Source organism: Meriones unguiculatus, chromosome 2, assembly GCF_030254825.1.
Source record: "Meriones unguiculatus strain TT.TT164.6M chromosome 2, Bangor_MerUng_6.1, whole genome shotgun sequence".
NCBI lineage: Eukaryota > Metazoa > Chordata > Mammalia > Rodentia > Muridae > Meriones > Meriones unguiculatus.
The window spans coordinates 158,178,831-158,205,219 of NC_083350.1; the positions used below are offsets into that span (position 1 = coordinate 158,178,831).

Here is a 26,389-nt window from a genome sequence, read left to right on the forward strand (position 1 = left end):
TCCTTTTTCTGCTTTAACCGTTTTTGTTCGTTTGCATTTCTGCTGTTGTTCCCTTTTTTAGACAAGGCTTCACTGTGTAGTCGATAAGCCGACCACGCTGAAGACCCACCTGCTTCTGCCCCCAGACTGCTATGATTAAAGGCATGTGCCACAACCACACAGCTTTCCCACCTACACCCACTTTTCTTTGAGGGAGAGGGTTTCTCTTTGTAGCCCTGGTTGTCCTGGAACTCTTGAGATCCTCCCGCCTCTGCCTTCCGTGTGCTGGGATTAAAGGCGTGAGCCCCCATCGCCCCGCACCTGCTGTCCACTTTGAATTTGGCCTTTTCGATCGTTAATCTCTAAAATCAGTAACAGTCCAAATGACGGACCATCCGGAGAGCAGTTTTCTCCTAATTGCGTAGCCTCATTTTCCATAATTTTTTTTTTTATTTTTTATTTTTTTTTTTCATTTTCCATAATTTAAGAGCTGTTTCCCGGGTGTGGATTCCAGACCTCCAATCATAGCCCATCTTAAATACCAATGATCGTTATCATTTTCGAGGCGGGGCTATCTGTGTGTGTGTAGCCCAGGGCTGGCCTTGAACTCACAAAGATCCGCCTGCTAGCGTAGGGATTAAGGGGGTGGGGCCTGGCTTCAAAACGCCAATTCTAACAGACTTTCCGGCAGTCTAGTCTAGTGCACTGACGCTCTAGTCGCCGCCCTCAGTCTCCGCACTCCGTGCCTGAGAGCCACCGGCATCGCCAGCGCTCTTCCGCGGCTAATTTACACCTCTGCTCCGGAGCCGACGGCCTGGGCCCGGCGTTCCCGCAGCCACGCGCCCGCACACAGCCGGCGTTGGAACCAACCCGGGATTCCCAAGTGAGCGAACGCTTCCATCGCCGCCGACGTAAGGGGCCGCGGCTCCCGAAACCGCCTCCCCGACGAATCCCGGCGACCGCGGCCGCCCCGCAGTCTCCACCCCGCCGGAGACCTCTGCCGCTCTCTCCGCTCCGACGGGCCCATCCCCGGCGGGAAGCGTCCCCGAGCCTCGCCGCCCCGGGCCGTGCGCGCGGACCCCCCTCCCCGCCGCCGCCGCGTGGTAGCGCCCGCCCCGCCGCCGCCTCCGCCGCTCGCCGGTTGTTCTCCGGCGCCTGCCCGCGCGCCGCAGTGAGCCGCCGTCCGCCGTCCGCCGCCCGCTCGCCCGCTCCGCGCCCGGGGACCAGGAGGAAGGAGCGCGCCCGCCAGCCCCCGACGCCCGCGCCCCGCTCGGCCCGGCTCGTGAGCGCGGCGGCGCCCGGCATGTATCAGAGCCCGCGGCGGCTCTGTTCGGCCCTGCTACTCAGGGACGCCCCCGGCCTGCGCCGCTCGCTCGCGCCCGGCCCGCGCCGCGCGCCCGCCCCGCCGGGGCTCGGACCCCGCTCCGCGTCCCCGCGACTGCAGGCGGCGGCCTCGGGCCCCGCGAGGTCGCTTCCCCGCGCAGGTGAGTGAGGGCGCGGAATGAATGGGCGCCGCGGGCCGCTGGCCTCCCTCCCTCCCCGCTGCGGTCCTCCCTCGCCTCGCCGCTCACGGGGTGGGGGGTGGGGGGGAACTCGCTCTCCGCATTTGTGTTTTAGCTACCTGGAGGCCCCGAGGCCGCAGGGACCCCAGTTCATCGCGCGTTTTGTTTCCGTTTTAAACCCCCGGGTGTAGGGCGGTTGGTTTGCAGATTGCTCATGGGCATCTTTATGGGGTGTGGGGGGACCTAAAAATGACATGATCGTAGCTTTGCAGGGCCTTTAAGACCTGTTAGTAATAGCACATGTTGACTCTCCTTTACGTCTATTTTTTTGGATGGGGGTGGAGGTTCCACTTCGGTTCTTAAAGCCCTGGGTGAAGAGCTTGTAAATCAGCTTTTCATCAAGAGTCAGCTCTCGACATCATCTTGTGCTTTGAGGGTCGCCTGCCTTTCTGCCTAAAGACAGACTTCGGCGGTCACAAACTACATACAAATTAAGTATGGTTTTTAAATGGGCAGTTTCTCCCTCAAATCTACCAATTATTTCTTGCAGGCTCTCCTTTAAAACTGGCAGTTATATCATAATACTTATCTAGAAAGTGTAATCTGGTTGTTACCTCAAAGTAGGTTATTTTACCAGAATTCATTTTGGTAGATTTTTGAATTAAGGACAGGTTTTACACTAGAAAGTATAGGCACACTGCAGCTTTCTTTTGCTGTTTGGTTTTTCAAGACATGGCTCTGGCTGGCCTGGACTCTTGTGTAGACTAGGCTCAGACTTAGATAACCCTCCTGCCTCAGTCTACCAAGAGTGCTGAGATTAAAGGCTTTAACAAGTTATCTTCTGAATGTGAATGAAGCCAAAACCTTAAACCATAATCACACTATTGGCAGACATTCAGACTGTCCTATTTTTTTTTTTTAATTAATGAGTTTAAATGGATGTGATGGCATTGGTATACACAGGAAGTCAAGGCAGGAGGATCAAGATTTGAATTGCCCCCCCCACTCCAATACCTGGTGGGTCTGTTGTGAGTGAACTTTTTGCTGGCGGATGGTGGGTGGTGGTGACTCATGTCTTTAATCCCAGCACTCCAAAGGCAGATCTCTGATTTTGAGGCCATCCTGGTCTACAGAGTGAGTTCTAGGACAGCCAGGACTCAAAACCCAACAACAAGCACAAAGAAATGGTGAACTTTTGAAAATCCATGGGTCTAGAAATCTAGTACCCTCTGAAATAACTTAGGATGGATGTCGATAACTGGTTTTTGTTGTTTTCCTGTTTTTAGGAGCAACATTGTTAGATTTGAGGGTGGAAAGGGCATCTGGTACCAGCTCGTTTTAAATCCCCCTCCAACTCCTTCACAGACTGGATTTGTGGTTGAGCACACCTGTGACTCCAGGTAGCAAGCGGTACAGATGAAGGACAGCCGTGGTAAAGGAGGCAGGAGTCACGGGATCTGCTGTATGAGCATCTCACTGATGTCCAGTGCATTTCTTTTTGGTTTTGTTCTTTTTTTTTTCGTTGTTGTTCTTTTTTCAAGATAGGGTTTCTTTGTGTAGCCCTGGCCATCCTGGAACTCACTCTGTTGAGGTTAGTCAGAGATCTGTGTGCAGAGAAAGTGTGCACCACCACGGCCTGGCTAATGCATGTCTTTTTGTGAGACCCCTTGCTTTTATGGGAAAACATGGGGTAGGGGTATGGAAGTGGTAGTGTGTGGGCTTTAACATGCACCAGGCCCTAAATTCAATCTCTAGCAACAAAGAAATTGTAGGTCTTTTTATGATACCTAAACTATTTTAGACAGTAAAGGCTGTAGGCAACTTTCCTGTTTCTTGTAGCTGTAGGATGAGGATACAGTCATTGATTCATTGCTCATTCATTCAAGATCTTACACAAGGTTCTGTATAATATTGAAGATTCTAAGCTTTAGGTTGTTCAAAAGAGCTTACTTCCCAGAAAGAGATGAGATTGGGGCCGAGGAGATGGTGCAGATGTTAAGGATGCTTGTCTCTAAATCTGAAGGCCTACGTTCAAGTCCAGGGATCACCTCAACAGAGGACTGACCCCTCCAAGGTGTTCTGTGGCATGCACATGTGCCTGCACAGGGACACAACAAAAGGAGTGTACGCCTGCGGCCAGAAGAGGGCGCCGTCTCTATGCAGCTGTTGCTGTCCTGGAACTCTTGTACCCAAAGACTGGGATTAAAGTGTGGCCTAGCCTGGAGCAGTTCTTCAATTCAAGGTCAGCCTGGGGTGCACGGAGCGTTGCTGTAGTACTGTGTCTTTAGGGGAAGAGGGTTTTCACAAAGGTCTGCTTAATTAAATGAAGCACCTTTTAGTCTCATACATTTGTAGTGTCACAAGGTAGAAGTGAAGTTTCTTTCACACAGAGAGACACACACAGAGAGAGATAATATGGGGGCAGAGAAGTGACTCAGGTTCAGAGCACTGGCCGCTCTTCCAGAGGCCCTGAGTTCAATTCCCAGCACCCACATGGTGGCTCACAGCACTATAAAGAGATCTGGTGCCCTCTTCTGGCCTGCAGGTGCATATGCAGGCAGAACACTGTATACGTAATAAATCTTTTTAAAAAGAGGAAATATGGTTAGAGTTGAAAATGAAGCATTTGTTGAGGAGAAGCAGCAAAAAGAAAAGAAAAGTAGGACATACAACATTATAGAAGAGCAGAGAAGCAGCATTTTGTAGAGTGGGCTGTTATTTTCCAAAGTATCTCAGAAACATTTGATTTATTGAAAAACTTGGATTATTGAATTTGTTAAATCGAAATTGGATGGTAATACCTAGAGTCCATAGTACTAAAGAGAAATAACAAGACCCCAAATTGCCTTTATTTCTTCTCACTTTTAAAATAATGATGCAGTTTTTAAGTTTTATGGGCTTCTTATGCCACGTGTGTGGTAGTACCTCTGGAGGCCAGCAGAGGGCATCAGCTCTTGGCTGGAGTTGGCAGTGGTTGTGTGACAGCTGTGCTACTCTTGACTGCTGAGCTGTCTCTACTTCCCTTTTCTTCCTAAGGGTTGAAACCTACATCCTTGCTTGTGTTGACCAGGTTTTGTTTTGTTTTTTCTTCCTTAGAGAAAGGGTCTTCTGTTGCCCAGGCTGGTCTTAAACTTTCTTCTATGGCTATCAATAACCTCAAACTGGTTCTTTTCTGCCTTTACTACAGAATGCAAGGGTTGTAGGCCGAGCTAGCAGATTGTCCCCTAAACGCCCCAGACTTGTTCAAAGGCCCTCGGAGGAGCTGAAAGCCATGCCACCTCTTCTGTGAGGGCGTAGGTGCCAACACATTCATAATCTAACCTGCATCTTGCAGTACTTAGAGGATGAGCTCAGCCCTGCAGTTATCCCGTACTGTATTGTCAGTGAGCTCAGCCTCTCTCTACAGCAAAGCTGCAGCCCACAGTAAGAGGCAGCAGTTGCCACAGTTACTTCGCTGCCGAGATGCAGAGAGTCGTCTGTGGGCTTGGAAATGCTCGTCCCCAGATCCTCCTCCTCTTCCTTCTCAGTTAATGAAGAGTTGGCTGGAGTGCTGTTCCCCACCACTGGAACGTGGTGTTTTTCTTCTTGGTACAATTTTAAAGGCAAATACCAGCTCAGCTGAAAAGGCAGCTTTATTTAGTAGGCCCCTAACTATGTGAGTAAGCTGTTTATGAGAAAGAAGCAATGGGAAAGCTCGTAATTACCAAGCTTCCGAGGAGTAAATGCTTTTCATCATGGAGAACTAAGGTATCAATTTCCTGTAGTATTCAATGTTAACAGTTTAAAAGCAGAGGGGGACAGGGGCCATGGTTAGGTCAGTAACCATGGCTCTGGAATTAAAATCAGCACATGGATGTTTGCAAATCCTTTAACCTTGCTTGCTATGTCTTAATGCCAGATGGCATCTAAGAGAGGAACACATCAACTGATAATGCTCTGTCCACAAACATCGTTCAACAGCATCCCTAACCAAGCATTATACCGTTCCCTATGCGAATTACAGCAGGAATCGGTATGCTAATTACAGAACAATCAGTATGGCCAGGTTGTTTAGGGGAGACTTTGAAGGAGTGGAAGAGAGCACACTGGAAGAAGGGCGAGGTGGTAGGAGAGGAGCACAGAGTCATAAAAATGCACTTCCCAGTATCAAGTGCAAATTTACAGATTTGATTTCAAGAGAATCCTGATAAATCCTGTCCAGCAAGTGCCCCCAGTACTTCTGCCAGGGTTGGGACTATTTTATGAGCCTGCCTTTCCGAAGGTGCTCCTCTTTCCCCCCCTAATTTTATTTTATGTTTATGGGTGTTTTTTGGGGGGGGTATATGTCTACACCATGTGCATGCGTGGTGCCTGAGGAGGTCAGAAGAAGGGATTAGATTCCCTGGAACTAGAGCTGCTGGGTGGTTATAATCTACCATGTAGGCCCTGGGGAAGAGCAGCAAGTACTTTTAACTGCTGGGCTAGCCCCAACTGCTCCTTAGAAGCTCAGGGACCCGTGGAGAAGGATTCTGGGAGAATGGACTTTACCTGAAGAAGTAAGGCAGTATCCTGGTGTCTTGGAAAGAGGAGGAAGAGGGGAGACTGACAGCCACGTGTTCCGAGTTGCTCTTGACAGGGCCTCTGTGGCTCCTTAACTAGTGGTTACCATACTTCAGGAAATGCTTAGAATCACCCCCCCCCCCCCCCCCCGTATTTATCCCTGTGCTGAAACCATCTGGCTACCTTTTTAGGATTTATTTTGTCCTGATTGGTGATCTTTGGGTTTTGCTGTGCTGAGGATTGACCAGGGAACCTTTTTTCACATATGCTAGACAAGTTCTGAGGCTCCGAGCCATGGCCCCAACCCTTAGATTTGTTAGGTTCTAATAGGGAAAACAGCCTTCCTGTAAAGGGAAGAAAACTACATGGTGGCAGGGAACATTGGCAACCCTCCGCATGCCAGATGTAGGCAAGACTCACTGTGCAGACCAGGCTGACCTTGAACTCCCAGAGATTCCCCACCCCCACCACCCCACACGAGAGCTTGGTATTAGATGGTAAGGGTTGTGCACTGGAGAATCTGTAGTGTGGTAGCTCATGACAGGCGAAGAGCGTGCTCATTTTCACTAAGCAAGTGGCCGGCCTGGGAGGCCCAAGGGGAAAAGACAGTAGTCAGGGGATATAACGTGGTGTAGAGCTCCCCATTCAGTCCCCAGTACCAGCGACAACTGAGTCTAGGAAGTCCCTTAGTCCTAGGGTGTTGCTCTCAGTCTCTGTGTCCCCCTTCTCAATCTGCCCCCCCATACCTCGTTTTTCAAAGTCCAGCGCTGCCTGGCTCTAATTGGGAAGGGGATCTGGGAAATAACAGTTAGGCCTCTGTAGTGGAGACTGCTCTCCAAAGGCAAGGAAGGCTGCCTTCTGCGCTCTCCAGCATAGCCGGCCATGCCCCTGCTCAGAGGTACCGGGAAATTCAAGTGAGCAACACGGCACGAGCCTGCAGTGCCAGCCCTCGAGGCTCATGCCAGAGGGTTTCAAGTATGAAGCCTGCCTGGTCCTGTCTTAAACGAGGAAGATCTAGGTGAACGCGCGTGTCATAGACTGCCCTGATCCGGGCTGCCTCACTTGGAGGGCAGGCATCTCTTCTGTGTGCCCACTTTCTTTCTAGAGCCAAAGCTGATGCTAGCAATGAGAAGGGCAGGCCAAAAGGTCGCTCGTTTGTGTGTCTCTGTGCACGTGTGTAGGTTCCTGAGAGGGTCATATGGGATATTCATGGATCTCATGGAGCTGGGGTTACAGGGAGTTGGGAGAAGCCCAATATGGGTGCCAAGAATTTGGCTTATTGATGGCATGGCTTCTGGCTTTCTGGTTAATTTATTCTAAGTTATTAATTTTTTTAGGTTTATTTGTATGTGTGAATGTTTACCTGCATATATATACATGTAACACATGTGTGCCTGGTACCCTGGGAAGTCAGAAGAAGGTGTCAGATCCTCTGGAACTGGAGTTAGATGCCTGTGTGCTAGGATCCCAATCTTGCGGGGAGACAGCTCTCAAGCCGGCCGGCAGTTTTTTGGAATGTAGTGCTTTCTTCTTGAGAGATCTTAGGAAGGAAAGTTAATAAACATGTTATATTTTGCTAACTTGATCTAGAACCAACAGGCCCTATGACTGAGTTTTCCCTTAGTTGCCTTTTATTGTCTGTGACAGGTCTCATTGGATAGCCCAGTAGAATTTACCCCGGAGCCTAGGTTGACTTCAGTCAAACTCAATATGCAGGAAAGACTGAACTGGAACCCCCTTGTCATCCTGGCTTAACCTCCCAAGTGATTACCACCATGTGCTCCCACCACTCCCAAAAGGCTTGTTTTCTTCAGCCAGGCCTGGTGGCACAGGCCTTAAATCCCAGCACTCAGGGAGGCAGAGGAAGGCAGATTCTGAGGTTTAGGCCAGCCTAATCTACAAAGGCTACACAGAGAAACAGTGTCTCGAAAAACAAACAAATCTTGTTTAAGTGACAGAAAACTAGGTTGATTTCATCATATATGCAAACTGTTGGGGGGTGCAGGGGAGCAGGGAAGAGACAGATAAACACTATGTGGCTATATCTGGCCAGGAACTTACTAGATAGACTTGAGCCCAGCCTTGAACTCACAGAGGTCCACCTGCATCCGGCTCCCTGTTGCTGAGATTCACGGTGTGCGCCCCCATTCCCAGCCACAGTTTCATTTTAAGAGAAGTTAAAGCATGAGCTGGCAAACTTCCTGCTAAGAGCCACCTAGAAAATGCTAGAGGCTCCCCGGCCCCTGTCTGACCCCCGCAGTTGGAGACAGCATATAATACACACTTTATGGACAGTGAAATTTGAATTTCATGGTTTTTTTAACATGTCCTGGTATAATTACTGGTGATATTTTTGTCAACTACTTATCATATAGAAGAAAGTGAAGTTATTCCATAGATTAGCAGCAGCACAAAGCCAGGTATCAGCAGACTGGGATAGTTTGGGGCTTGTTCTAGAAACTCTGCTATCCGCAGAATATCCCTTTGGGCTTTCACAGCTGTCAAAAACAGGTCATTTTTTTTTCAAGCATCTCGGGCACTGATGCAGGGATGGGATGCCACCAGGCTGTTGAAATTGTGCTTTTCTCTGTCTCATCAGAGCATTATTCTAGAACCCAGTTTAGGGAAGCAGTTGGCCAGTTGATAGCATTTGGGCACCAAACATGTTGAAGTAAGTTTTATTTGTGTTTGTTTTTGGAGTGTAGAAGTGTATGTAAAAGGATTTCTTTAGAGAGCTTTTCGAATAAGGCCGTCATGACTGAAAATATGGCTCAGCCTTCTGCAACATGCTCTGGCTTTCTCATCAAGTCTCTGACTTTCTGCCTGCTGTCCGTGGATTATAACACTGTCTAGGGGTTTGTATTTTTAGACCGTTAGATTGGGAGTCGTGACCTTCACTGGATCTCTCTGGAAATGCCACTTGGGTCATGACACAGCTTTGTACACTTTGTGCTGTACTCGTGTGTGCCTTAGTGGCAGTGACGTCGACAGGTGGAGGGGTTGAAACTTGACCTCTGGTGCTTCCTGGCACGAACTGTGGGCTGCTTTGTGTGCCCAGCCGCTCCCTGCAGGAGTCAGCGCTGCTGGCGGGGCTGGTGCCCAGCAGTCCGCAGCCCCAGCTGCAGCCTCTGTACATCAGTATCCACATCTGGAGTGGGGCTTGCGGGATTGCTGGAAGAGTACTGGGGACACATGATCTGATACCGCTAATAGCCTGCTCTTGAAACTTCAGAGACCTGCCAGTCGTTCAGATACACTGGATAAATAAATCTATTCACAGCCGTACAGAGCTGAAGTTGGTTGGTTTAAACATAATGCTGGAGATTGAACTCTGCGTCCTGCTTTGTACTCTAAGCACTTCACCACTTGTGAAACTGTGTCCTTGTGAATAGTTATGCTAACAGCAAAATTCTTCAGGGTTACAAGTAACAAAACAAAACTGCAGGCAGCCTGCCAAAAAGCGTGTACTTTGCTGATTAAAGTTTTCCTGGTTGTTTTTTATTTTGCCATAATGGGTAAATGCTCTACTACCATATGGCTCCAGCCCTGTTAACATTTTCTAACACACCATACCGTCTGTACTGTCCCTGCCCTCGTGATCGCTGTCCCATACCCAGAACATGATAGTACACGCTGCTAATCCCAGCACTTGGGATGTGAAAGGAGAAATGGTTCAAATATCCAAGGACAACTAAAATTAAAAGAGCAGGTCAAAGCCGGGCAGTGGTGGTGCATCCCAGCACTCAGGAGACAGAGAGGCAGCTGGATTTCGGTACAAAGTGAATTCCAAGAGAGCCAGGGCTGTTACAGAGAAACCCCGTAATGTGTGGACATAGATCTGGTGTTTGAATGTGTGATTCCTTCAAAATACACTAAATATGCAGTACAGTCGACCTCCATCGGTGGCTACTCTGTGTGAGCTTTCACCTGCTTGTCCTGCAGGTGGCCACGTTCCTTCAAGAACCCACTCCAGTAAACCAGTGAGAAAATGAGCTACGCAGTTCGCCAGCACAACCTTTTGAGGTGGTTCAGGCTTGGCCAGCAGATGGCAGCATTGGGCTGCTGCTGCTTGTCACACATAGCCTAGCATTGATGTGTTCAGTACTTCACTGTTCCAAGTCTCCTTAGGCCCCAGGTCGATCAGCTTTCAGATCTCCCTAGGTGTGTGCCCAGCTCTGACCTGCTCTTGTAATTTTAGTGGTCCTGCATTTTGTTTATTATTTTAGCTGGCAGATACTAAGCTCAAACTGAGAAACATCCACTGACTGGATAGTTGGCTGTGAAGGGCCGTTGCCGGATAACTGGAGGAGCATGGCGAGGAGCGGTGTCTTCTGGTTGCTGCTAGCACTGCTTGGGGACTAGGTAGGACCAGTCAGTTTGGGTCTCAGCTGTTGAGATTGTCTCCAGTGATTAGAAATGTCAAGCCAGGAATGTAAAAACAGTCCCAGCCAGGAGCTGAGCTCAGTCCAACCCTTGCCTTGCAGATACAAAGCCTCTAGCTTTGTATCTAGGTGAAGGCTACACATATGGAGTCTTTTATTGCTTAATGGGGGGAGGGGGTTGGCTGGGTCTAGCTGTGTAACCCTAGCTAGCCAGGAACTGTAAAGATCAGGTTGACCTTGGACTTGAAGCAATCATCTTGCCTCTGCCTTGAGTACTAGGATCATAAATATATACGAACGTGCCCAGTGATGCAAACTTTGTTAAATTCTTTTAGCAGAATAATGTGTGCATGCCTTTAATCCAAGCACTTGGGAGGCACAGAGAGAGAGAGAGACAGGAGGATCTCTTGAGTTCGAGGCCAGCCTGTTCTTTATAGAGCTAGTTCCTGAACACCCAAGGCTACACAAAGAAATCCTGTCTCCAAAAACAAACAAAATTTGTTTCTGGATGTTCATTTATTTTGAGACAACTCAAGTTGGCTTTGAGCACATATCTAGGAATACAAAATGGGTTGGTATTGAACTTAGGGTCACTGCTGGGAGTGCCATATCTTCTCAGGAATAATTAGATGATACATCAAGATATCCTTGAATTCCATCCTGCCTCCCCATCCTCCCATTCCCAACAGCTAGAATCCTCAGAGAGGAAGGGGCCTCAGTTGAAGAAATGCCTCCATGAGACCCCGCAGTAAGGCATTTATTTCCTCAGTCGGGAGGGAGTAGCCCATGGAGGGTGGCACCATCTTTATGCTGATGGTCCTGGGTTCCTATAAGAAAGCAGGCTGCTGAGCAAGCCAGTAGCACCCCTCCATGGCCTCTGCACCAGCTCCTGCCTCCAGGTTCCAGCCCTGCTTGACTTCCTGTCCTGACTTCCTCCAATGATAGACTATGATCTGGAATTGTAGGATGAATAAACCCTTTCCTCCCTAACTTGCTTTTTGGTCACAGCAATAGAAACCCTAACTAGGACAAAATGTGAACAAAATTTAGGCAATATTTAGATCTGTGTCATTTTTTTAATCTTCATAATAATCCTGAATTTATAAAAATGAGATGTAGAATGTAAAATGCAATTAGATGGTAGGGTAAACTAAATTGTTTTTGTTGGTGGTTCTTTGTTTTGGTTTTTGTTTTTTGAGACAGGGTTTTTCTGTGTAGCCTTGGCTGTCCTGGACTTTGTAGACCAGGCTGGCCTTAAAACTCACAGAGATCTGCTTGCCTCTACCTCCAGAGCTCTGGGATTAAGAGGCTTGTGCCACAAATTGTCTAATGACAGGCAGCAGTAAAATTGACTGCCTCTAGCTAATTGAGAAGATAGAAACTGTCAGGATTTCTTCAGGATTTTGCAGCTACGTGGATCTCAGCCCTGCTTGTAAACTAGAGTACTGTGAAGAGTTTTCACTGCTTTCCAAAGCTAGTCCACACTCTTGGGTGATGTCAGGAGCACTAAGCTAACACCCAGGTGTATTTTTGAAGCTCCCCATGGTTAAACAGTGAGCCAGGCTGGGGAGTCATTGGTCTGTGATTCTGGGGAGCTGTCCATTGTGTTTCGTTTAAGGCTAGGGATGCACGCTTAGAGATGTAGTGTGCTTAGATGGTTACTTCTTACAAGAAATGATGCTCCTGAGTCATTCATTAGGCAGCGGGCTCAGCTGGTTCCCTGTATGGTTCCTCAGATATGGGCATGACCTGAGCTGTACCTACCCTTTAAGCTTGGGCCGAGCCCAGAGCGTTTCCATCTACCTATCCCTAGGCCCAGGCCCGGAAGCTACTAGCTCTTCAGTACAATCTAAACTTCTGCGAGCCTGAACCTTAAAGGCTTCAGCTTCCAGCCTCTGCCTACTAACCAAGGCCAAGAATTCTTTCAGCCTCATACTCACTGCCGAATAAAGCTTTCTAGTTCTTTCTGAACGCAGGCTGGCTGGTTTCACTCAGCTGTTCTGACTCAGAACTCCTCTCCAAGCTGCCTGATTCAAATTCAGCTCCAATCACTTGGAAGTGTCTATAAATTATGACTAGCTTCCTCCCATTTGTTTATTTACCATATTGTTTCATCAAGGTTTGTTTTACCCCTTGGGGTGTGGCTTGTGTAATGATTTATTTTTCTTACTGTATATATATATATATATATATATATATATATATATATATATATATAGAATTCTGCCTGTGTGTGTGTGTGTTCAGATCCCCTGGAACTGGAGTTACAGATAGTTGTGTGAGCTGCCATGTGGGTGTTGGGAATTGAACCCCGGTCCTCTGGAAGAGCAGCCATTTTATCCACTAAGCCTTCTCTCTAGCCCCGATGTGCATGTGTTGTAGGTTTTTGTTTTGTTTTTGAGGTGGTCTCTATGCAGTCCTGGCTGTTCTGAAACTCACTATGGGTAGACCAGGCCTCTGCCTCCTGAGTGCTATGAATGCTAACATTGCATTCCGTGCTTTGGCCATTGGTGTCTTTTTTTTAAAGTTGGTTCCTGTCTTTTTGGTTCAGTTACTTATTTTGCCCCAATCATTCTCCCAAAGAACCTGGATTCCATTCGTCGGTTTTCGTTTCACTTATTTTTAATTCTTTGTATTTGCATCTGTATGTAGCTCTGTGTGTATGTACTCAAGGAGGCCAGAAGGTGGTATCAGATCACTTGGAACTAGTTACAGGCAAGAGTGAGGTGTGGGTACTGGCGCTAAACCTTCTTTCCAGTCCCTGTTACTTGATTGGTTTGTTTGTTTTGTTTTCATTTGATTGGTTGATTGTGTGTGTGTGTGTGTTTTCCCTGTATGTCGTATGTGCACCACATGGAAACCTGGTTGCCCATGGGGGTCAGCAGAGGGTATCGGATCCCCGGGAACTGGAGGTATGGTTGTGAACATAATGCATGCTGGGAACTGAACCTAGGTTCTTTCCAAGAGCAACAAGTAGTCATAACTGATGACCATCACTATATTCCCCAAGCCCTGGCTGCTTGGACTTTGAGAATGGTATCAGACACTAAGATGGCTGCCCGAGCGCTATATGCCATGTGTCTTAGCTCTCTGGAATGCATGTCTGTACACACACACACACACACACACACACACATGTGCATCCACGTTTATACATCACATGAATTCCCACTGCTGCTTCCTCGTCCCTTGCAGTCTCTCTTCCTTTACCTGGAGTGTCCTCTAGCCAGAAACTCCTGCTTTCACCCACTTACCCTTTTCTTTATCTGTTCATAAGTCGGTGGTGCCGGGATTGCTAGGTCCTGCCCTATGAGAAAGTACTGTGACCACAGCCCCTCTTTCTAACTCCCTATACTTTGCTGTTGAACATTGTTTTCCAGAGGTAACAACCTCTTTTTATTCAGGGTCTTTTGAGAGCTGGTCAAACACTCTTGAAGTCGCCAACCACCAAATGTATTCTTTATGGAACTTCTGTGGATTTTGACATGTGTAGCCATTTTCTTGGTTCCTTTTCTGTTCTTGGTGAGCAACTTATAAAGAGTATGTTTAGCTGGGTGTCCAGTTTCATGATGGCGCTGGCGGGACAGCGGAACACTCACTTCCCAAACCTTAAGCAAGGGACAGACAGTGTCCACTGGGAATGGGCTTTTGAAACCTCAGAGCTCTGTCCCAGTGGCATGCCTCTTCCAATGAGGCTGAACTGCCAATCCTTCCTGATTCTACCAACTAGGACCAAGTATTCAAACATAGGAGGCTTTGGATGCCACTGTCATTCAAACCACAGCCCTTGTGCCCACCATTCTCTTAGAGCAGACTGTTCTTCTGGAGTTCCCTAGACTGCCCCTAGAGGCCGCCACTCCTGCAACCTCAACTTTCTTTTCCTGTGGTTTCCCCAGGGGAATCACCATCAACTGTAGGACCCAGCTCCTGTCACTTAGAGAATGCGTATATCATTCTTCTTAGGAGTCTGCTCATGCCCCTTTCCCTAATAATGTCTTATTTTTTTGATATCCTACACTTGTTTAACTGGTCACATGCTGAAGGGCATCGTGGTTGCTAGCAGGAAGTATGTATTTACACATGAGTATTACTTTTAGTGAAATGAATACTTAGATGTTTAACTGACCTCTGTAAGCCCGACCAGGACGTCTTTCAGAATAGTTAGCTACACATGGAAATAATAAAATTCACAGTGAAGCCATCAGGATGGAGTTGTGTGTGAGAACTTAATTAGCTTTGCTGCCCTATGTAAGAATGTCCACCACTGTCCTAACCCAAACCTCAGCAGACTTCATGAGTAAAAGCTCAGTTTATTGTATGCTCTTTGTCTTTGTTGAGCATCAAAATAACTTTCATATTTTGTCAGTGTTTTTAGTGTCTTGGGGAGGGAAAAGTGTTTGAAAAGCTTCCTCAGGCTGTCATACCAGAAGCCAGAAAGAATATACACTTATTTGACATTTAACTCAGTCACCCCCACTCACGAACATAGTATAATAGAAATCTTCCCCTCAAACAAAATGCTCACACTAGAAAGAACATTTCTCTCCTTTTTAGGCAAAGTTTTTTCAAAATAACTTCTCTCTTATTCCCCCCTCCCCTCATACTGCCACCCAAAATAAGAACTGCCTGTTGTCACTAAAGTTCCCTGTGCTGCTAATTCCAGATCTGCGCTCCCTCGGCCTCAGTCGCCCTTAGCACTGGGTGCAGGTCCTCTGATCCTCAGGGAAACATCTTTACAAATCATTTCCTCATTTTTCTCCTCATGGGCTTCTCTTCCTAGATTTTTGGCTTTCATATGCTACCCCTCACCCCATCTCAGTCCATTAACATACTTTCACCCTACTCTTCCAGTAGTGGTGATGGGGTACAGGACCCCGCCTATGCCAGAGCTATCTCTGAGCTCTGCCTCTGCCCATGAGCTACCTAGTGCAAAGCACCACACTGTCTTTTTGAAGGGTGTCTCCCACATGCCAAGCTAACGCCGCAGCTGAACCATCCCCTTGGGCCTGTTTAGTTTTTATTGTGAGTTTTCTACGATGGCCCTAAGCTCACTTTGTAGCCAGGCAAACCTAGAACTCTAGGTCCTCCTGCCTCAACCGACCAAGTAACTGGGATTGTACACCTGTGCCACAAAGGTGTGTGTGTGTGTACGTACCAACACCGTTCTTCCTCTGTCCTCTTCATGGTTCTCTTCTGTCTACCCATATTGTCCCACACTGTAGTCGGGTTTTCTGTTTTTGTTTGTTTGTTTGTTTTTTAAGACCGTCTCACTGTGTAACCCTGGCTGGTCTGGAAATAACTATACACACCAGACTGCTGGACTCAGAAGTCTGTCTGCCTCTGCCTCCTGAGAGCTGAATTTAAATCAAGTAAAATAATCAACTGAGAATTCTCCAAGAACTTCTCCACTCAGCAAAAGGGCAGGGACGTTAGGAAGCCCAGTGCCTCATCACTCGGGTAAGCTCACCTCTACTCTGCCACAGTAATTAACAGCGGTTAACCGCTCTGGGCACACATGCCTGCTCTGCGCTTGCTCTCCCTCTGTCCAGACTGTCGTTCGGTAGATCCCAGTGGGGCTTATTTTCTTTCCACGTGTATCTTTTGAAGAGCCATCCTTGACCATCACAGATAAACAAGCAGTTCCCCTGCTACCCAAATCCCTGTCTCAGCCCTCTTCTGTCTTTCTCCATTGCACACTATATGATCCTTTGGTCTTCCGCTACAAGATACACTGCCTGAATAAAAGGATTTTGGTGTGCCTGTGTATAGGCGGCTGGAGTAGTGCCTTGCACACCGTGGGCATTGAAGCACTGTCTGGGAGATAGATGTGTGCTTGAACGAATGAGGCGAATGAGGCGGGAGTTGATGGTTGCTGTGACTGGCTCAGGAAGTGGTGTGTATTTACAAGTGGTTGTATATCTGTGTCGCTCTTTGAAGTTGTTTTCTATTCAGTTTTGAAACAGGCTCTCACTGTGTAGCTTTGGCTGGCCTGGAACTCACAAGAGATCTGCCTGTGTCGTTGTCCCCACCCAACCCCAAGAAGTGGGGTTAAAGAATTGCACTACCCTGCCAGTCTCTGTAAAGTCTTTTTCTGGTTATTTGGGCGTTTTGAGCCTGGGTCGCAGATAATGTTCCCTCAAACTCACCTTGTAACCAAGACTGCCCTCGAACTCTTGATCCCAGTCCCTCCACCTCTTCATTGCTGTTCTTACTGCCATCTGCCCTCGTGCCTGGCCTTTCTAGTTATTACCAACCACCCCATATATTTTAGTCCATATTATATTCTGGCTTATTCTCAGTCCTTAACATCTGCTTTGTCTTTCCTTAAATCATGATTATTGTCTTGCAGTAAGCGTCCTTGTTAGCTTGTTTTCTTTTTGTAATGGAATGCCCATCTCATAACTCAGAGACAGAGGAAGAGGAATAGGATGTCAATTCAACATACTGTAGAAAGATTATCTTCAAGGACTGGGGTTAGGTTAGAGGAACAAGACTTGAGTTGTGGCAGCAATGGCCCCAATGAGAGCCTGAGCTGAGGAGGAGAGGCCTCGGTGGTTTAAGAGGTAAAAGAGCTCTCTCAGCACTGTTTGTCCCCGCCACATTCGTTTTATGCAGGCTAGGTAATAGACTAAGTTCACTTCCACTCTGCAGCCACCTTCTATGGATGCTTGTTCTAAGACAATTATCCTATTTCCAATATCTCAGTCTTGTCTATCATTTTCATGACTGTCTTCCTGTTTCCTGGAAGATCTAAGGGGAGGAGAGAGAGCTTCTCCCTTTCTGAGCTGTTAACTCAAGTTTACCCTAAGGCCATCTTTCTCACTTGTTTGAAGTGACCTGCAAAGAAAGGGCAGCAGGTCTCTTGGTGGGTCCCTCCCCCTCCTCTCCTATAGGACATTTTTAAAAGGCATATTCTAGTGCATTGTTTCAAATCTGAGTGACATTAACACAATTTCTAGAAGGTAGCTGTTCTGGGTCTCAAAATGACGAAAGTCATTCTGGGCCCGGCATGGAGATATATTAGATGCCCATAATTAACTCCATTAGAGAGCCTGCAGCAGGAAGACTGCCACAAGCTTGAGGCAAGCCTGGACTACGCTGTCTATACCGGTGTTCTAACTTGAAAACATTTTCCAGTGGCCACAGTATGGCCTTCATCTTTTGTACTAAATCTTTGCTTTCTTGTGAAGGTTTTATTGTTTTCTGTTATGCAGATGGGTATTTGCCTTCATGAATGTGTGTGCAGTGCCCATAGAGAACAGGGTGTCTTATTCCCTTATTCTGGGACTCAGTCCTCTTCTCCCACCATGTGGATTCTGAGGATCAAAGTTAGGTTGTTAGGCCTGAAAGAGGCTGTTTTTAGAGCCAGTTGTGGTAGCACACGCCTATAATCCCAGCACTCAGAGGCCAAGGCATGGGGAATCCTTTGTTCAAGGCCAGCCTGGTCTACAAATTGAGTCCAGGACAGCCAAGGCTACACAGAGAAGCCCTATCTCAAAAAACAAAAAAAAAAACAAAAACAAAAAAAAAGGGTACTTTTACCCATCAAGCCATTCTGCCAGCCTCTACTTTTAAGATAGAAATCTTTCTTCATTCTGTCCTCCTTGTATTCATGGTTGGGTAGTGTAGCCATTGTATAAAGAATATCAGTTGATCTTGATACTTCAAGAAAAATAACCACTTTAGTTTCTCATGGTACTTGGCCAAAGCTGGTTTTTTTTGGAGTCATACTCCAGAAATTGGAGTTGGGGGTTAGGTGCCCAGAGCTCCCTGGCGAGCCTGTCTTTAAAGACTAAGGTAGAAAGTGATAAAAGGGGAAGAGGGCTAATAAATGGCCTCTAGCCTCCATATACATGCTTACACCCCTACCCTCCACCCCCTGGTGGAGCGTTAGAAGAGGTTTATTTGGGCTTACAGTTCTAGAGGGATGGAGGGTATCAAAACCGGAAGAGCAAGGCATGGCCACATGGGCAGCAGCTAGAAGCTGACCATTTTCATCCACCACACACAGGAAGCAGAACAGAAACTGGAGCAGTGTAGAAAACCTCAAAGCCCACTGCTTTCCAGGCACGGCTGCTTCCTGCACCTCTTCCTGCGCTCTAGGGTTCTAGGAAATGTAGCCGGTCGGGAAAAGAAGGATCTTAGATGGAAACTGAGCAGAACTGAGGTGTCTCCTCCCCATCTATTCCCAAATCATGCCCTGCATTTTTTTTTTAATTTTCATTACTTTATTTATTTTTGTTTGCTTGTATGTTTTCTCGATACAGGGTTTCTCTGTGTAGCCCTAGCTGTCCTGGAACTCACTGTGTAGACCAGGCTGGCCTCGAACTCAAAGGTCCACCTGCCTCTGCTCCCCTCCTGGCATTAAAGCCATGTGCCACTCTGCCCAGCAGCCCTGTATTTCTTAACAAGTATCATGTTCAATGCCCAATCATGGGATTGTCCAAGAAACCCCAGCCCTGATGGACGTGTAACATCTGAAAACAAGGAGCTGAAAGTTAAATCCAGTCTTTCCAGGGGGATCCTTACTGGACACCACAACTAGGGCCACAGCTTCCCACATTCTACCCTTCAAAACCATTGTTTTGTTGAGATAGGGTTTCTCTGTGTAGCCATGGTTGGTTGTCCTGGAACTTCCTCTGTAGACCAGGTTGGCCTTGCACTCAGAGATCCACCTGGCTCTGCCCCCCCTGGGATTAAAGGTGTCCAGTGGACACCACCATCACCTAGTACAAAAACCATTCAAAGATAACGTCTTGGAAGAAATTTATTTTGTTAATGGTGCTTGTGTAAGACTGGGTATGTATGTAGAGACAAAGAAGAAGTTACTGAGGTTAGATGAAAGAGTGTAGTTTTGCAAGAGATCAGTTTACAGAAATACTTAAATTTCCTGTCTTGGGAGGAGGCTGGAGATTAGAAACTCCATTACTTATCACCAGAGATGGCTTAGAGCCCGCGTGAGGCCGTGTGGAAAGCGGACCCTCTGACAGCTGCCATGCGGTTGTGCTTCTTTCCTGCAGTGAGTTCCATGGGAAACGGCACGAGCAGACTCTACAGTGCTCTGGCCAAGACCCTCAACAGCAGCGCGGCCGCTCAGCACCCGGAATATTTGGTGTCAGCTGACGCAGAACATCTGGAGCCCATTGACCCGAAGGAACTCCTGGAGGAATGCCGGGCTGTCCTGCACACCCGGCCACCCCGATACCAGAGGGATTTTGTCGACCTGAGGACAGACTGCTCCAGCAGCCACCCTCCCATTAGAGTTATGCAGTGGAACATCCTCGCCCAAGGTAGGCCTGGCGCGGCGCTGCCTGCGCAGTGAAGTCCACTGTGCTCCTTTCCCCTTCCCGGCATTCCCCAGGCTCCTTTGTGCTGCGTAGGTAGACAGAGGTTTGTTTGGCGACTCGGTGGGATAGTCTGTTGCCAGCAGCCTGACAGCGTTTATAGAGACGCACTGAAGGGACAGTGTAGAGCAGGAGTTGAGACTAGCCTTGGCTGGCCTTGGTGACCCACAAGCGCCTGTAATCCCAGCACTCAAAGGCTGAGGCATGATGACTGCCAGAGTTTGAGGCCAACTTCAACTGTGTGGAGTAACCCCTTGACTCTAACTGAAACCACAGATACTGCCTGGCTGAATCCTAGCACTTAAATAAAGTTACTTAAATATTTGTAGTAGCCCAGTGGTAGTAGTGGTACACACCTTTAGTCAGAGGCAAGTGAATCTCTGAGTTCGAGGCCAGCCTGGTCTGCAGAGCGAGTTCCAGGACAGCCAGGATTTCACAGAGAAAACCTGTTGTGGGGTTGGGTGGGGCGAGGTAACATTTAAAAAATATTTGTGACAGAAAAGGGCCCCTTTTACTGTACCTGCTGAATTAAAAACTAGGTTTATCCGTCATTCTTATGTAGTAATACCTTTTATCTCGTAGTTGAATTGCAAAAGGGCATCTTTGGGGTTGAAGAGATGGCTCAGTGGTTAAGAGTCCAGAGTTGCTGAGTTTGATTCTGAACACCCATAGCAGGTGGCTCCCACCTCTGGCCCCTGCAGGCACCCACACTTATGTAAATATTCCCCTTGCCCCATAGTTGAACATAATACATTTTTGTGTTCTGGGGCTTTGTTTTTGTTTGAGACAGCCTGTCTTAGGACTAGGTCTATAGACCATGCTGGCCTTAAAGTCAGAGAACCGCCTGCCCTTGCCTTTGGGATTGAAGGCTTGGGCCAGTCCTGCCTTGCTCACCAGTCTTGTAAAAAGCATTTTTATTCTTTGACACCTTGATACAGATATAGCATGTATGTTGCCTATATCTACCCACTCCACCCCCACCAACCATGGGGCCTGTACAGACATGTGCTGCTCTTTGATTCTGTTCCCCTGGTGTTCATTCATAAGAAAAGGTGCTCATTTGTCCCATTCGTTCATTCCGAGTAGTATCTAGTTCATTCCGAGTAGTATCTATTTATATCAGTTGACATGGCTTTTTTGTAGTCAGTGGTGAAACTAGTGTTTATTTAAATTGACACACTTTACACCCCAAAACTATGGAGAACAATTGCTCTTAAACCTAGAAGTAAAGGTCTCATATCCTAAATCACAGCTATATGAAATAGGTTTTATATATGCCTGTGTGTGTGTGTGTGTGTGTGTGTAAAGCCTTTCTGCTCACTTCAGCAGGTGGGGTTATTTTGTCTGGGTGGGCCACACTTCTATGCCCCCAGCCCCTACTTTTCTTTTTTTAGACAGCACTTCAGTATGTAGCCTTAGCTGCCCCGTAGCTCAATGATGCATCCTACAACAGCCTCAAACTCGCGTAGATGCACTTGCCTCAGCCTTCCCGGTACTGAGATTAAAGGCGTGCACCACCACACCAGGCTGCACATTTCTTTTAGGTCTCGGGTCCGTAGTCGCTGACATGCTTGGCTTTTCTTTTCAGCTCTTGGAGAGGGCAAAGACAACTTTGTACAATGCCCCGTGGAAGCACTCAAATGGGAAGAAAGGAAATGCCTTATTCTGGAAGAGATCTTGGCTTACCAGCCAGATATATTGTGCCTCCAGGAAGTGGACCACTATTTTGACACCTTCCAACCACTCCTCAGTAGACTGGGCTATCAAGGCACATTTTTTCCCAAGCCCTGGTCACCATGTCTAGATGTTGAACACAACAATGGGCCAGATGGCTGTGCCTTATTCTTTCTCCAAAGCCGATTCAAGCTCATCAACAGCACCAATATTAGGTTGACTGCCATGACCCTAAAAACCAATCAGGTGGCCATTGCACAGACCCTGGAGTGCAAGGAATCTGGCCGACATTTCTGCATTGCTGTCACCCATTTAAAAGCACGTACTGGCTGGGAGCGGTTACGATCAGCTCAGGGCTGCGACCTTCTCCAGAACCTGCAGAACATCACGCAGGGAGCCAAGATCCCCCTGATAGTCTGTGGGGACTTCAACGCAGAGCCAACCGAAGAGGTCTACAAACACTTTGCTTCCTCCAGCCTCAACCTCAACAGCGCCTACAAGCTGCTGAGTCCTGATGGACAGTCCGAGCCTCCGTACACCACCTGGAAGATCCGGACCTCAGGGGAGTGTCGCCACACCCTGGACTACATCTGGTACTCCCAACATGCTCTGAATGTCACGTCTGCTCTGGACCTCCTCACTGAAGAGCAGATTGGGCCCAACCGCCTTCCATCCTTCCATTACCCTTCAGACCACCTGTCACTAGTGTGTGACTTCAGCTTTAATGAGGAGCCTGATGAACTTTTATAAACACTATCATTTTCATCACAAGAGTCTTAACCAGGGATGTTTGGGGAAACAAATAGGATAGGAAGTTGCCTGGAGAAGAACACCCGGTGTCTGCCACTTCCATCATTTCCAGCATGCCCTTGGAAAAGAATTTGTTCACAAACCTTTCCAGTTAAAACCTGCAGCAAAAAAAAAAAAAAAAGTTTGCACTCCAGTTTGGGCTTATAGTCTTTCATTTGTGTACCATCCTCCACCATTAGGGGGCATTAATGGCACAGGCTTACTTGGAAGGTTTTTTGTTTTTTTTTTTTTTTTTTTTTTAGTTGAGGGTGTTATAAAAACCCAGGAGCCCTTCAGAATTAAAGTAAGATGTAGGAAGTTTTCTAGACACCATTTCAAGTTATTTATTTGTGGGATTTTTTAAATGTCAGCGAGAAATGCATGGCAATATTTATTTTTTTATATCTTCATGTAAAATTAAGTGGATTAATTAGCATTGCAGACATTTTAGAACCATGCAAGAACATGCATAATTTCCTTAAACCTTGAGGTTTTTATTTGGTGATCTAACAGAATGTACACGAACTGTTTAGCCCTGAGGGATGTGTGACTTCATAAGTACATTTTTCACAAATAATTCTTGCTGTTTGCTATGCCTCTAACATATCCAGTTTCTTGAAATTCATTAGCTTTTTGTTAGTTTTCACTAGGCATTGTTAAGTATTTGTACTTCTTATGTTATGGTGACTTTGGTATACATGTCACTTATTTAGCTTTAGGAACAGTTCTGGACCAGTTGCTAAGAATGTTAGTGAGAATTCCTCCTGAGATGGGAACTCTAGAAATCCTATTGAGGCCAGACACTTGGCTGAGACAAGAAAACCTGTGTCTTGGAGGCCAACTTGGACTATATATTAAGACCTTGTCTCTAAAAATCCCAAAGATGGCCAGATGACTGGGTTCAACATTTCTAGAAGAATGTAAGAGTAAAAAACGTAGCCTGGAGTTCTCTTCCAATTGTTGAAATCTCTCATAAAAGTAACCTACTGGTGGTAAAATGGTAAATACCTTAATGTATGAGTTCTAAATATTATTTAAGATTAATAAATGGACTTATGAAGAATTTTTAACATCTTGTCTTTTTAATCAAAAACTAATCTGGGACTGAGTTTGGATCTTTTAATATTATGTGGTGGCACCCACTCCATTTCCCCAGTGAATTTTCATTTTGAAAGTTAACTGTACATTCAAGCTTCTGGGTATCTTACCCCTACCTTCTACTTGTAGGTCCTCAAGTTAAGTAATAATAGCTGTCAAGTTAGTCTTCCCCCTCTACTACACACAGATACTCACCAAGAACCAACAGTACTCTATACCGAAAGGCCTGACTTCACCTCTGAATTCCCCACAGGTGTAACAGGTGTTGGTTTATGGGGGGCATGGTCAAGTTACAACCATCGGACGTGGAGTAATTCAAGGCCGTTTAGGAGCTGGGGGTAGCTCAGTGGTGGAGCACTTTTCTAGATTGTTTACGGCTCCAGGTTTATCCCCAGTACCAGAAGAGAGAAACATAATCACCTGGGAAAGTGGAGGTAGGAGGATCAGAAGTTTATGGTCATTGTCAACTACAAAGCAAGTTCAAGGACAGCCTAGGATTCGAAAACCCATTTTAAAAGCCAAAATAAATAGTTGTTCAACAGAGATTTACATTGTCAGAGGTTCAGCCACTAGTAATGTCTTTGCATCCCACCCCTTTTCTTTGGCCTGTTTGCTTTATCAAATCCTTCCTTAACTTCCACCATTTTTGATACACTCTTGTTTGTAGCCCAAGATGACATCAAATTGTGAATGTCATCTGAGCGCTCCTGGCCTCAGTGTTCCAATGCCAGGATTACAGTGTGAGCCTCCACCCCCGGCCTTGCCCATCATTCTGAAGGTATTTCGTCAGTGCTGATTCTCTAAGAGATGTGTTCTAGCTCTCCTTCCCAACAAGCCTCATTGTACTTTGCAGTGCCCAGCCTCCAAGACCTTGCTCCACCTGAATAAGGCCTCCAAGACCATTTTGGAATTTTTTGTTTTGATGTTGCTTTTTATTTTTCCACACAGGGTAGCCCTGTGTAGCCCTGGCTGTCCTAGACTCAACTGATACACAAGACTACCTTGCGCTCAGAACTCCACCTGCCCCTGCCTCCCACATGCTGGGATTAAAGAAATGCCTGGCTCGGCTTGTTTTGATGTTTCTTAACTCCTGTCCAGTAAGAAAACTAAAAAATGAGGTGGAGATGCCATAAATAGGATATCTCAAGAAAATGTGTGCCTGGGTAGTGTCCTTTGGGACACTACCAAAGGAACAGGCAGGTGGGCAAGATACTATTGAATTTAAAGCAATCACAATGGTATAATGAAATCCACTTTTATTTTTTGTTGGCTTTTGACACACCTAGGCTACCCTGAACTCTAGCTTTCTGAAATCTCAGCATTCCAGAGGCTGAGGCAGGGGATGATGAATTTTCTGACAACCTGGACTACACAGATAGCTAGACCTTATTGGAGGAAAAGCCAGTGTGCAGAAGACGCCATCTATAGGACTGGGAGAATGGCTAGCTATGATAGCATGACTAAGGATATCTGAAACAGCCTAGAGATCCCTGACAGAGTTATGGGCTGTTAGTACGAGGGAACAGTTTAATCCAGCACTCAGGAATAGCTGTGATATGGCATTTAGATAGGATGATCTAACACTTAAATCTAGTCCAGACAAGTATTTAGTAGGAAAAGACCTGCTCAACTCTCTGAAGAACAGCTCTTATAAATGAACTCATGGTAATAAACATTTAGCAGTGTCTGCTTGTGTGGCACACATCTAACACCTTTCATTCTTACAACACTGATAAGCTCTACAGAGAAAGCTTTTGTTGGAAGTAAAAAAAACACAGATCTGAGAATTAGCCAGAGGCAAACTAAGACACAAGATGGGAGAGAGGAGGCTGAAAGTAAGGGGCTGGAGAAACCGCTCACAGGATAAGAGCACTTGCTGTTCTTGAGAGGACCCAGGTTTGATTCCCAGCACCTACATGGCAGCTTAAAACTTTTAACTCCAGTTCCAGGGGCTCCTGACCTCCACAGGTACCTCACACATGTGGTACACAGTCATACATGCAGGTACATAGAAGTAAAATATAAAAATTTTATGAGGCTGTTGAGAAAAGTACTTAAAACTAAACCTCATGACTTGAGAGAAACTGCCTTCTGAACGTTTGTCCTCGTCTGATCTCCATGCATATATACACACTAACTTTTGTTTTTTCACATTGTGTTTGATTTCAAAACTGGGATATTGGTGAACTTCAATGAGCACTGCAGGCTCCCCTTTGAGAAATAAATGGTCTGATGGAGAAACAATACTAAATGACTGTCCCTTCACTATTGGGCCAAGGGTTTGTGAAGGAAAGAGATGAATAGGAGGCACCTCCTTCTTGAGACAAGCATGGTTGCTGAAGTGAGATCCTCTGTAGCAAAGGGTCCAGCCAAGGGGTCTCTGTAGATGTACAAGGTCATCTGGTGAGAAGGCTGGAGCTGCTATTGGAAAGTCACCTGAGGAGTCAACACAGACTGTTAACCACAGTGCAGAGGCCCAGAAAGGCTGGAAAAGGCATCAAGCCACGATCTTACGGCTTTTCTCCAAAAATGCTGGACACACTACACTCACTGAATTTATTCCAAGTTCAGGTTTAAGGCATTTATTTGAAACTTTTTCTGTTGCTTTTAAAAAAGAATTCAAACCAACTACTTGAACAGAGAAGAAAGTAGTACCTTCTTAAAACTTAGCACCTTTAGCTGTTAAGACTATTGTTAACAAAGGTAACCAAGATTTGTATATGCTCTGTGTGGCTCAGGACTCAAAAGGTCTGGGCATGTATAGCCTTCGGAAAAAGGAGTTTTAGGGAGGACTTGACCAAAAGGTAACTGCACAGTATTGATTTGGAAAGATGAAATATTTAGGAACTGTTTTAAGAGGCAGATTACTCCTATCAAAAGGGGTAAGAATCAAATCAATGTAGACTCATATTTTTAAAAGCAATATTAGATTAAGTTTATGGAACGGTACCATTAGAAAAGGGATGTGACCCAGAGAGATAGTTTAGCAGTTAAGAAAGAGTGTTGGCTGTTCTTCCAGAAGACCAGGTCAAAAACACAAAGGGCAGCCCACAACCATGTGTAACTCCAGTTGCAGTAGATC

At 46.5% G+C, this 26,389-nt stretch overlaps 1 protein-coding gene across 2 annotated transcripts; it reads left to right on the forward strand.

Annotated features, from left to right (window-relative positions):
- Positions 1-664: 664 nt before the first annotated feature.
- Positions 665-23,272, forward strand: Noct (nocturnin). 2 transcript variants are annotated; one of them, XM_021631036.2, is made up of 3 exons: positions 665-862; positions 19,423-19,692; positions 21,335-23,272. In XM_021631036.2, coding segments are annotated over exons 1-3 (1,107 nt in total). In that variant the 5' UTR covers positions 665-861; the 3' UTR covers positions 22,171-23,272. The 2 variants fall into 2 exon arrangements, with proteins under 2 accessions (XP_021486711.1, XP_021486710.1); XM_021631035.2 differs by lacking the exon at positions 665-862 and adding an exon at positions 1,154-1,463.
- The last annotated feature ends 3,117 nt before the right edge of the window (positions 23,273-26,389 follow it).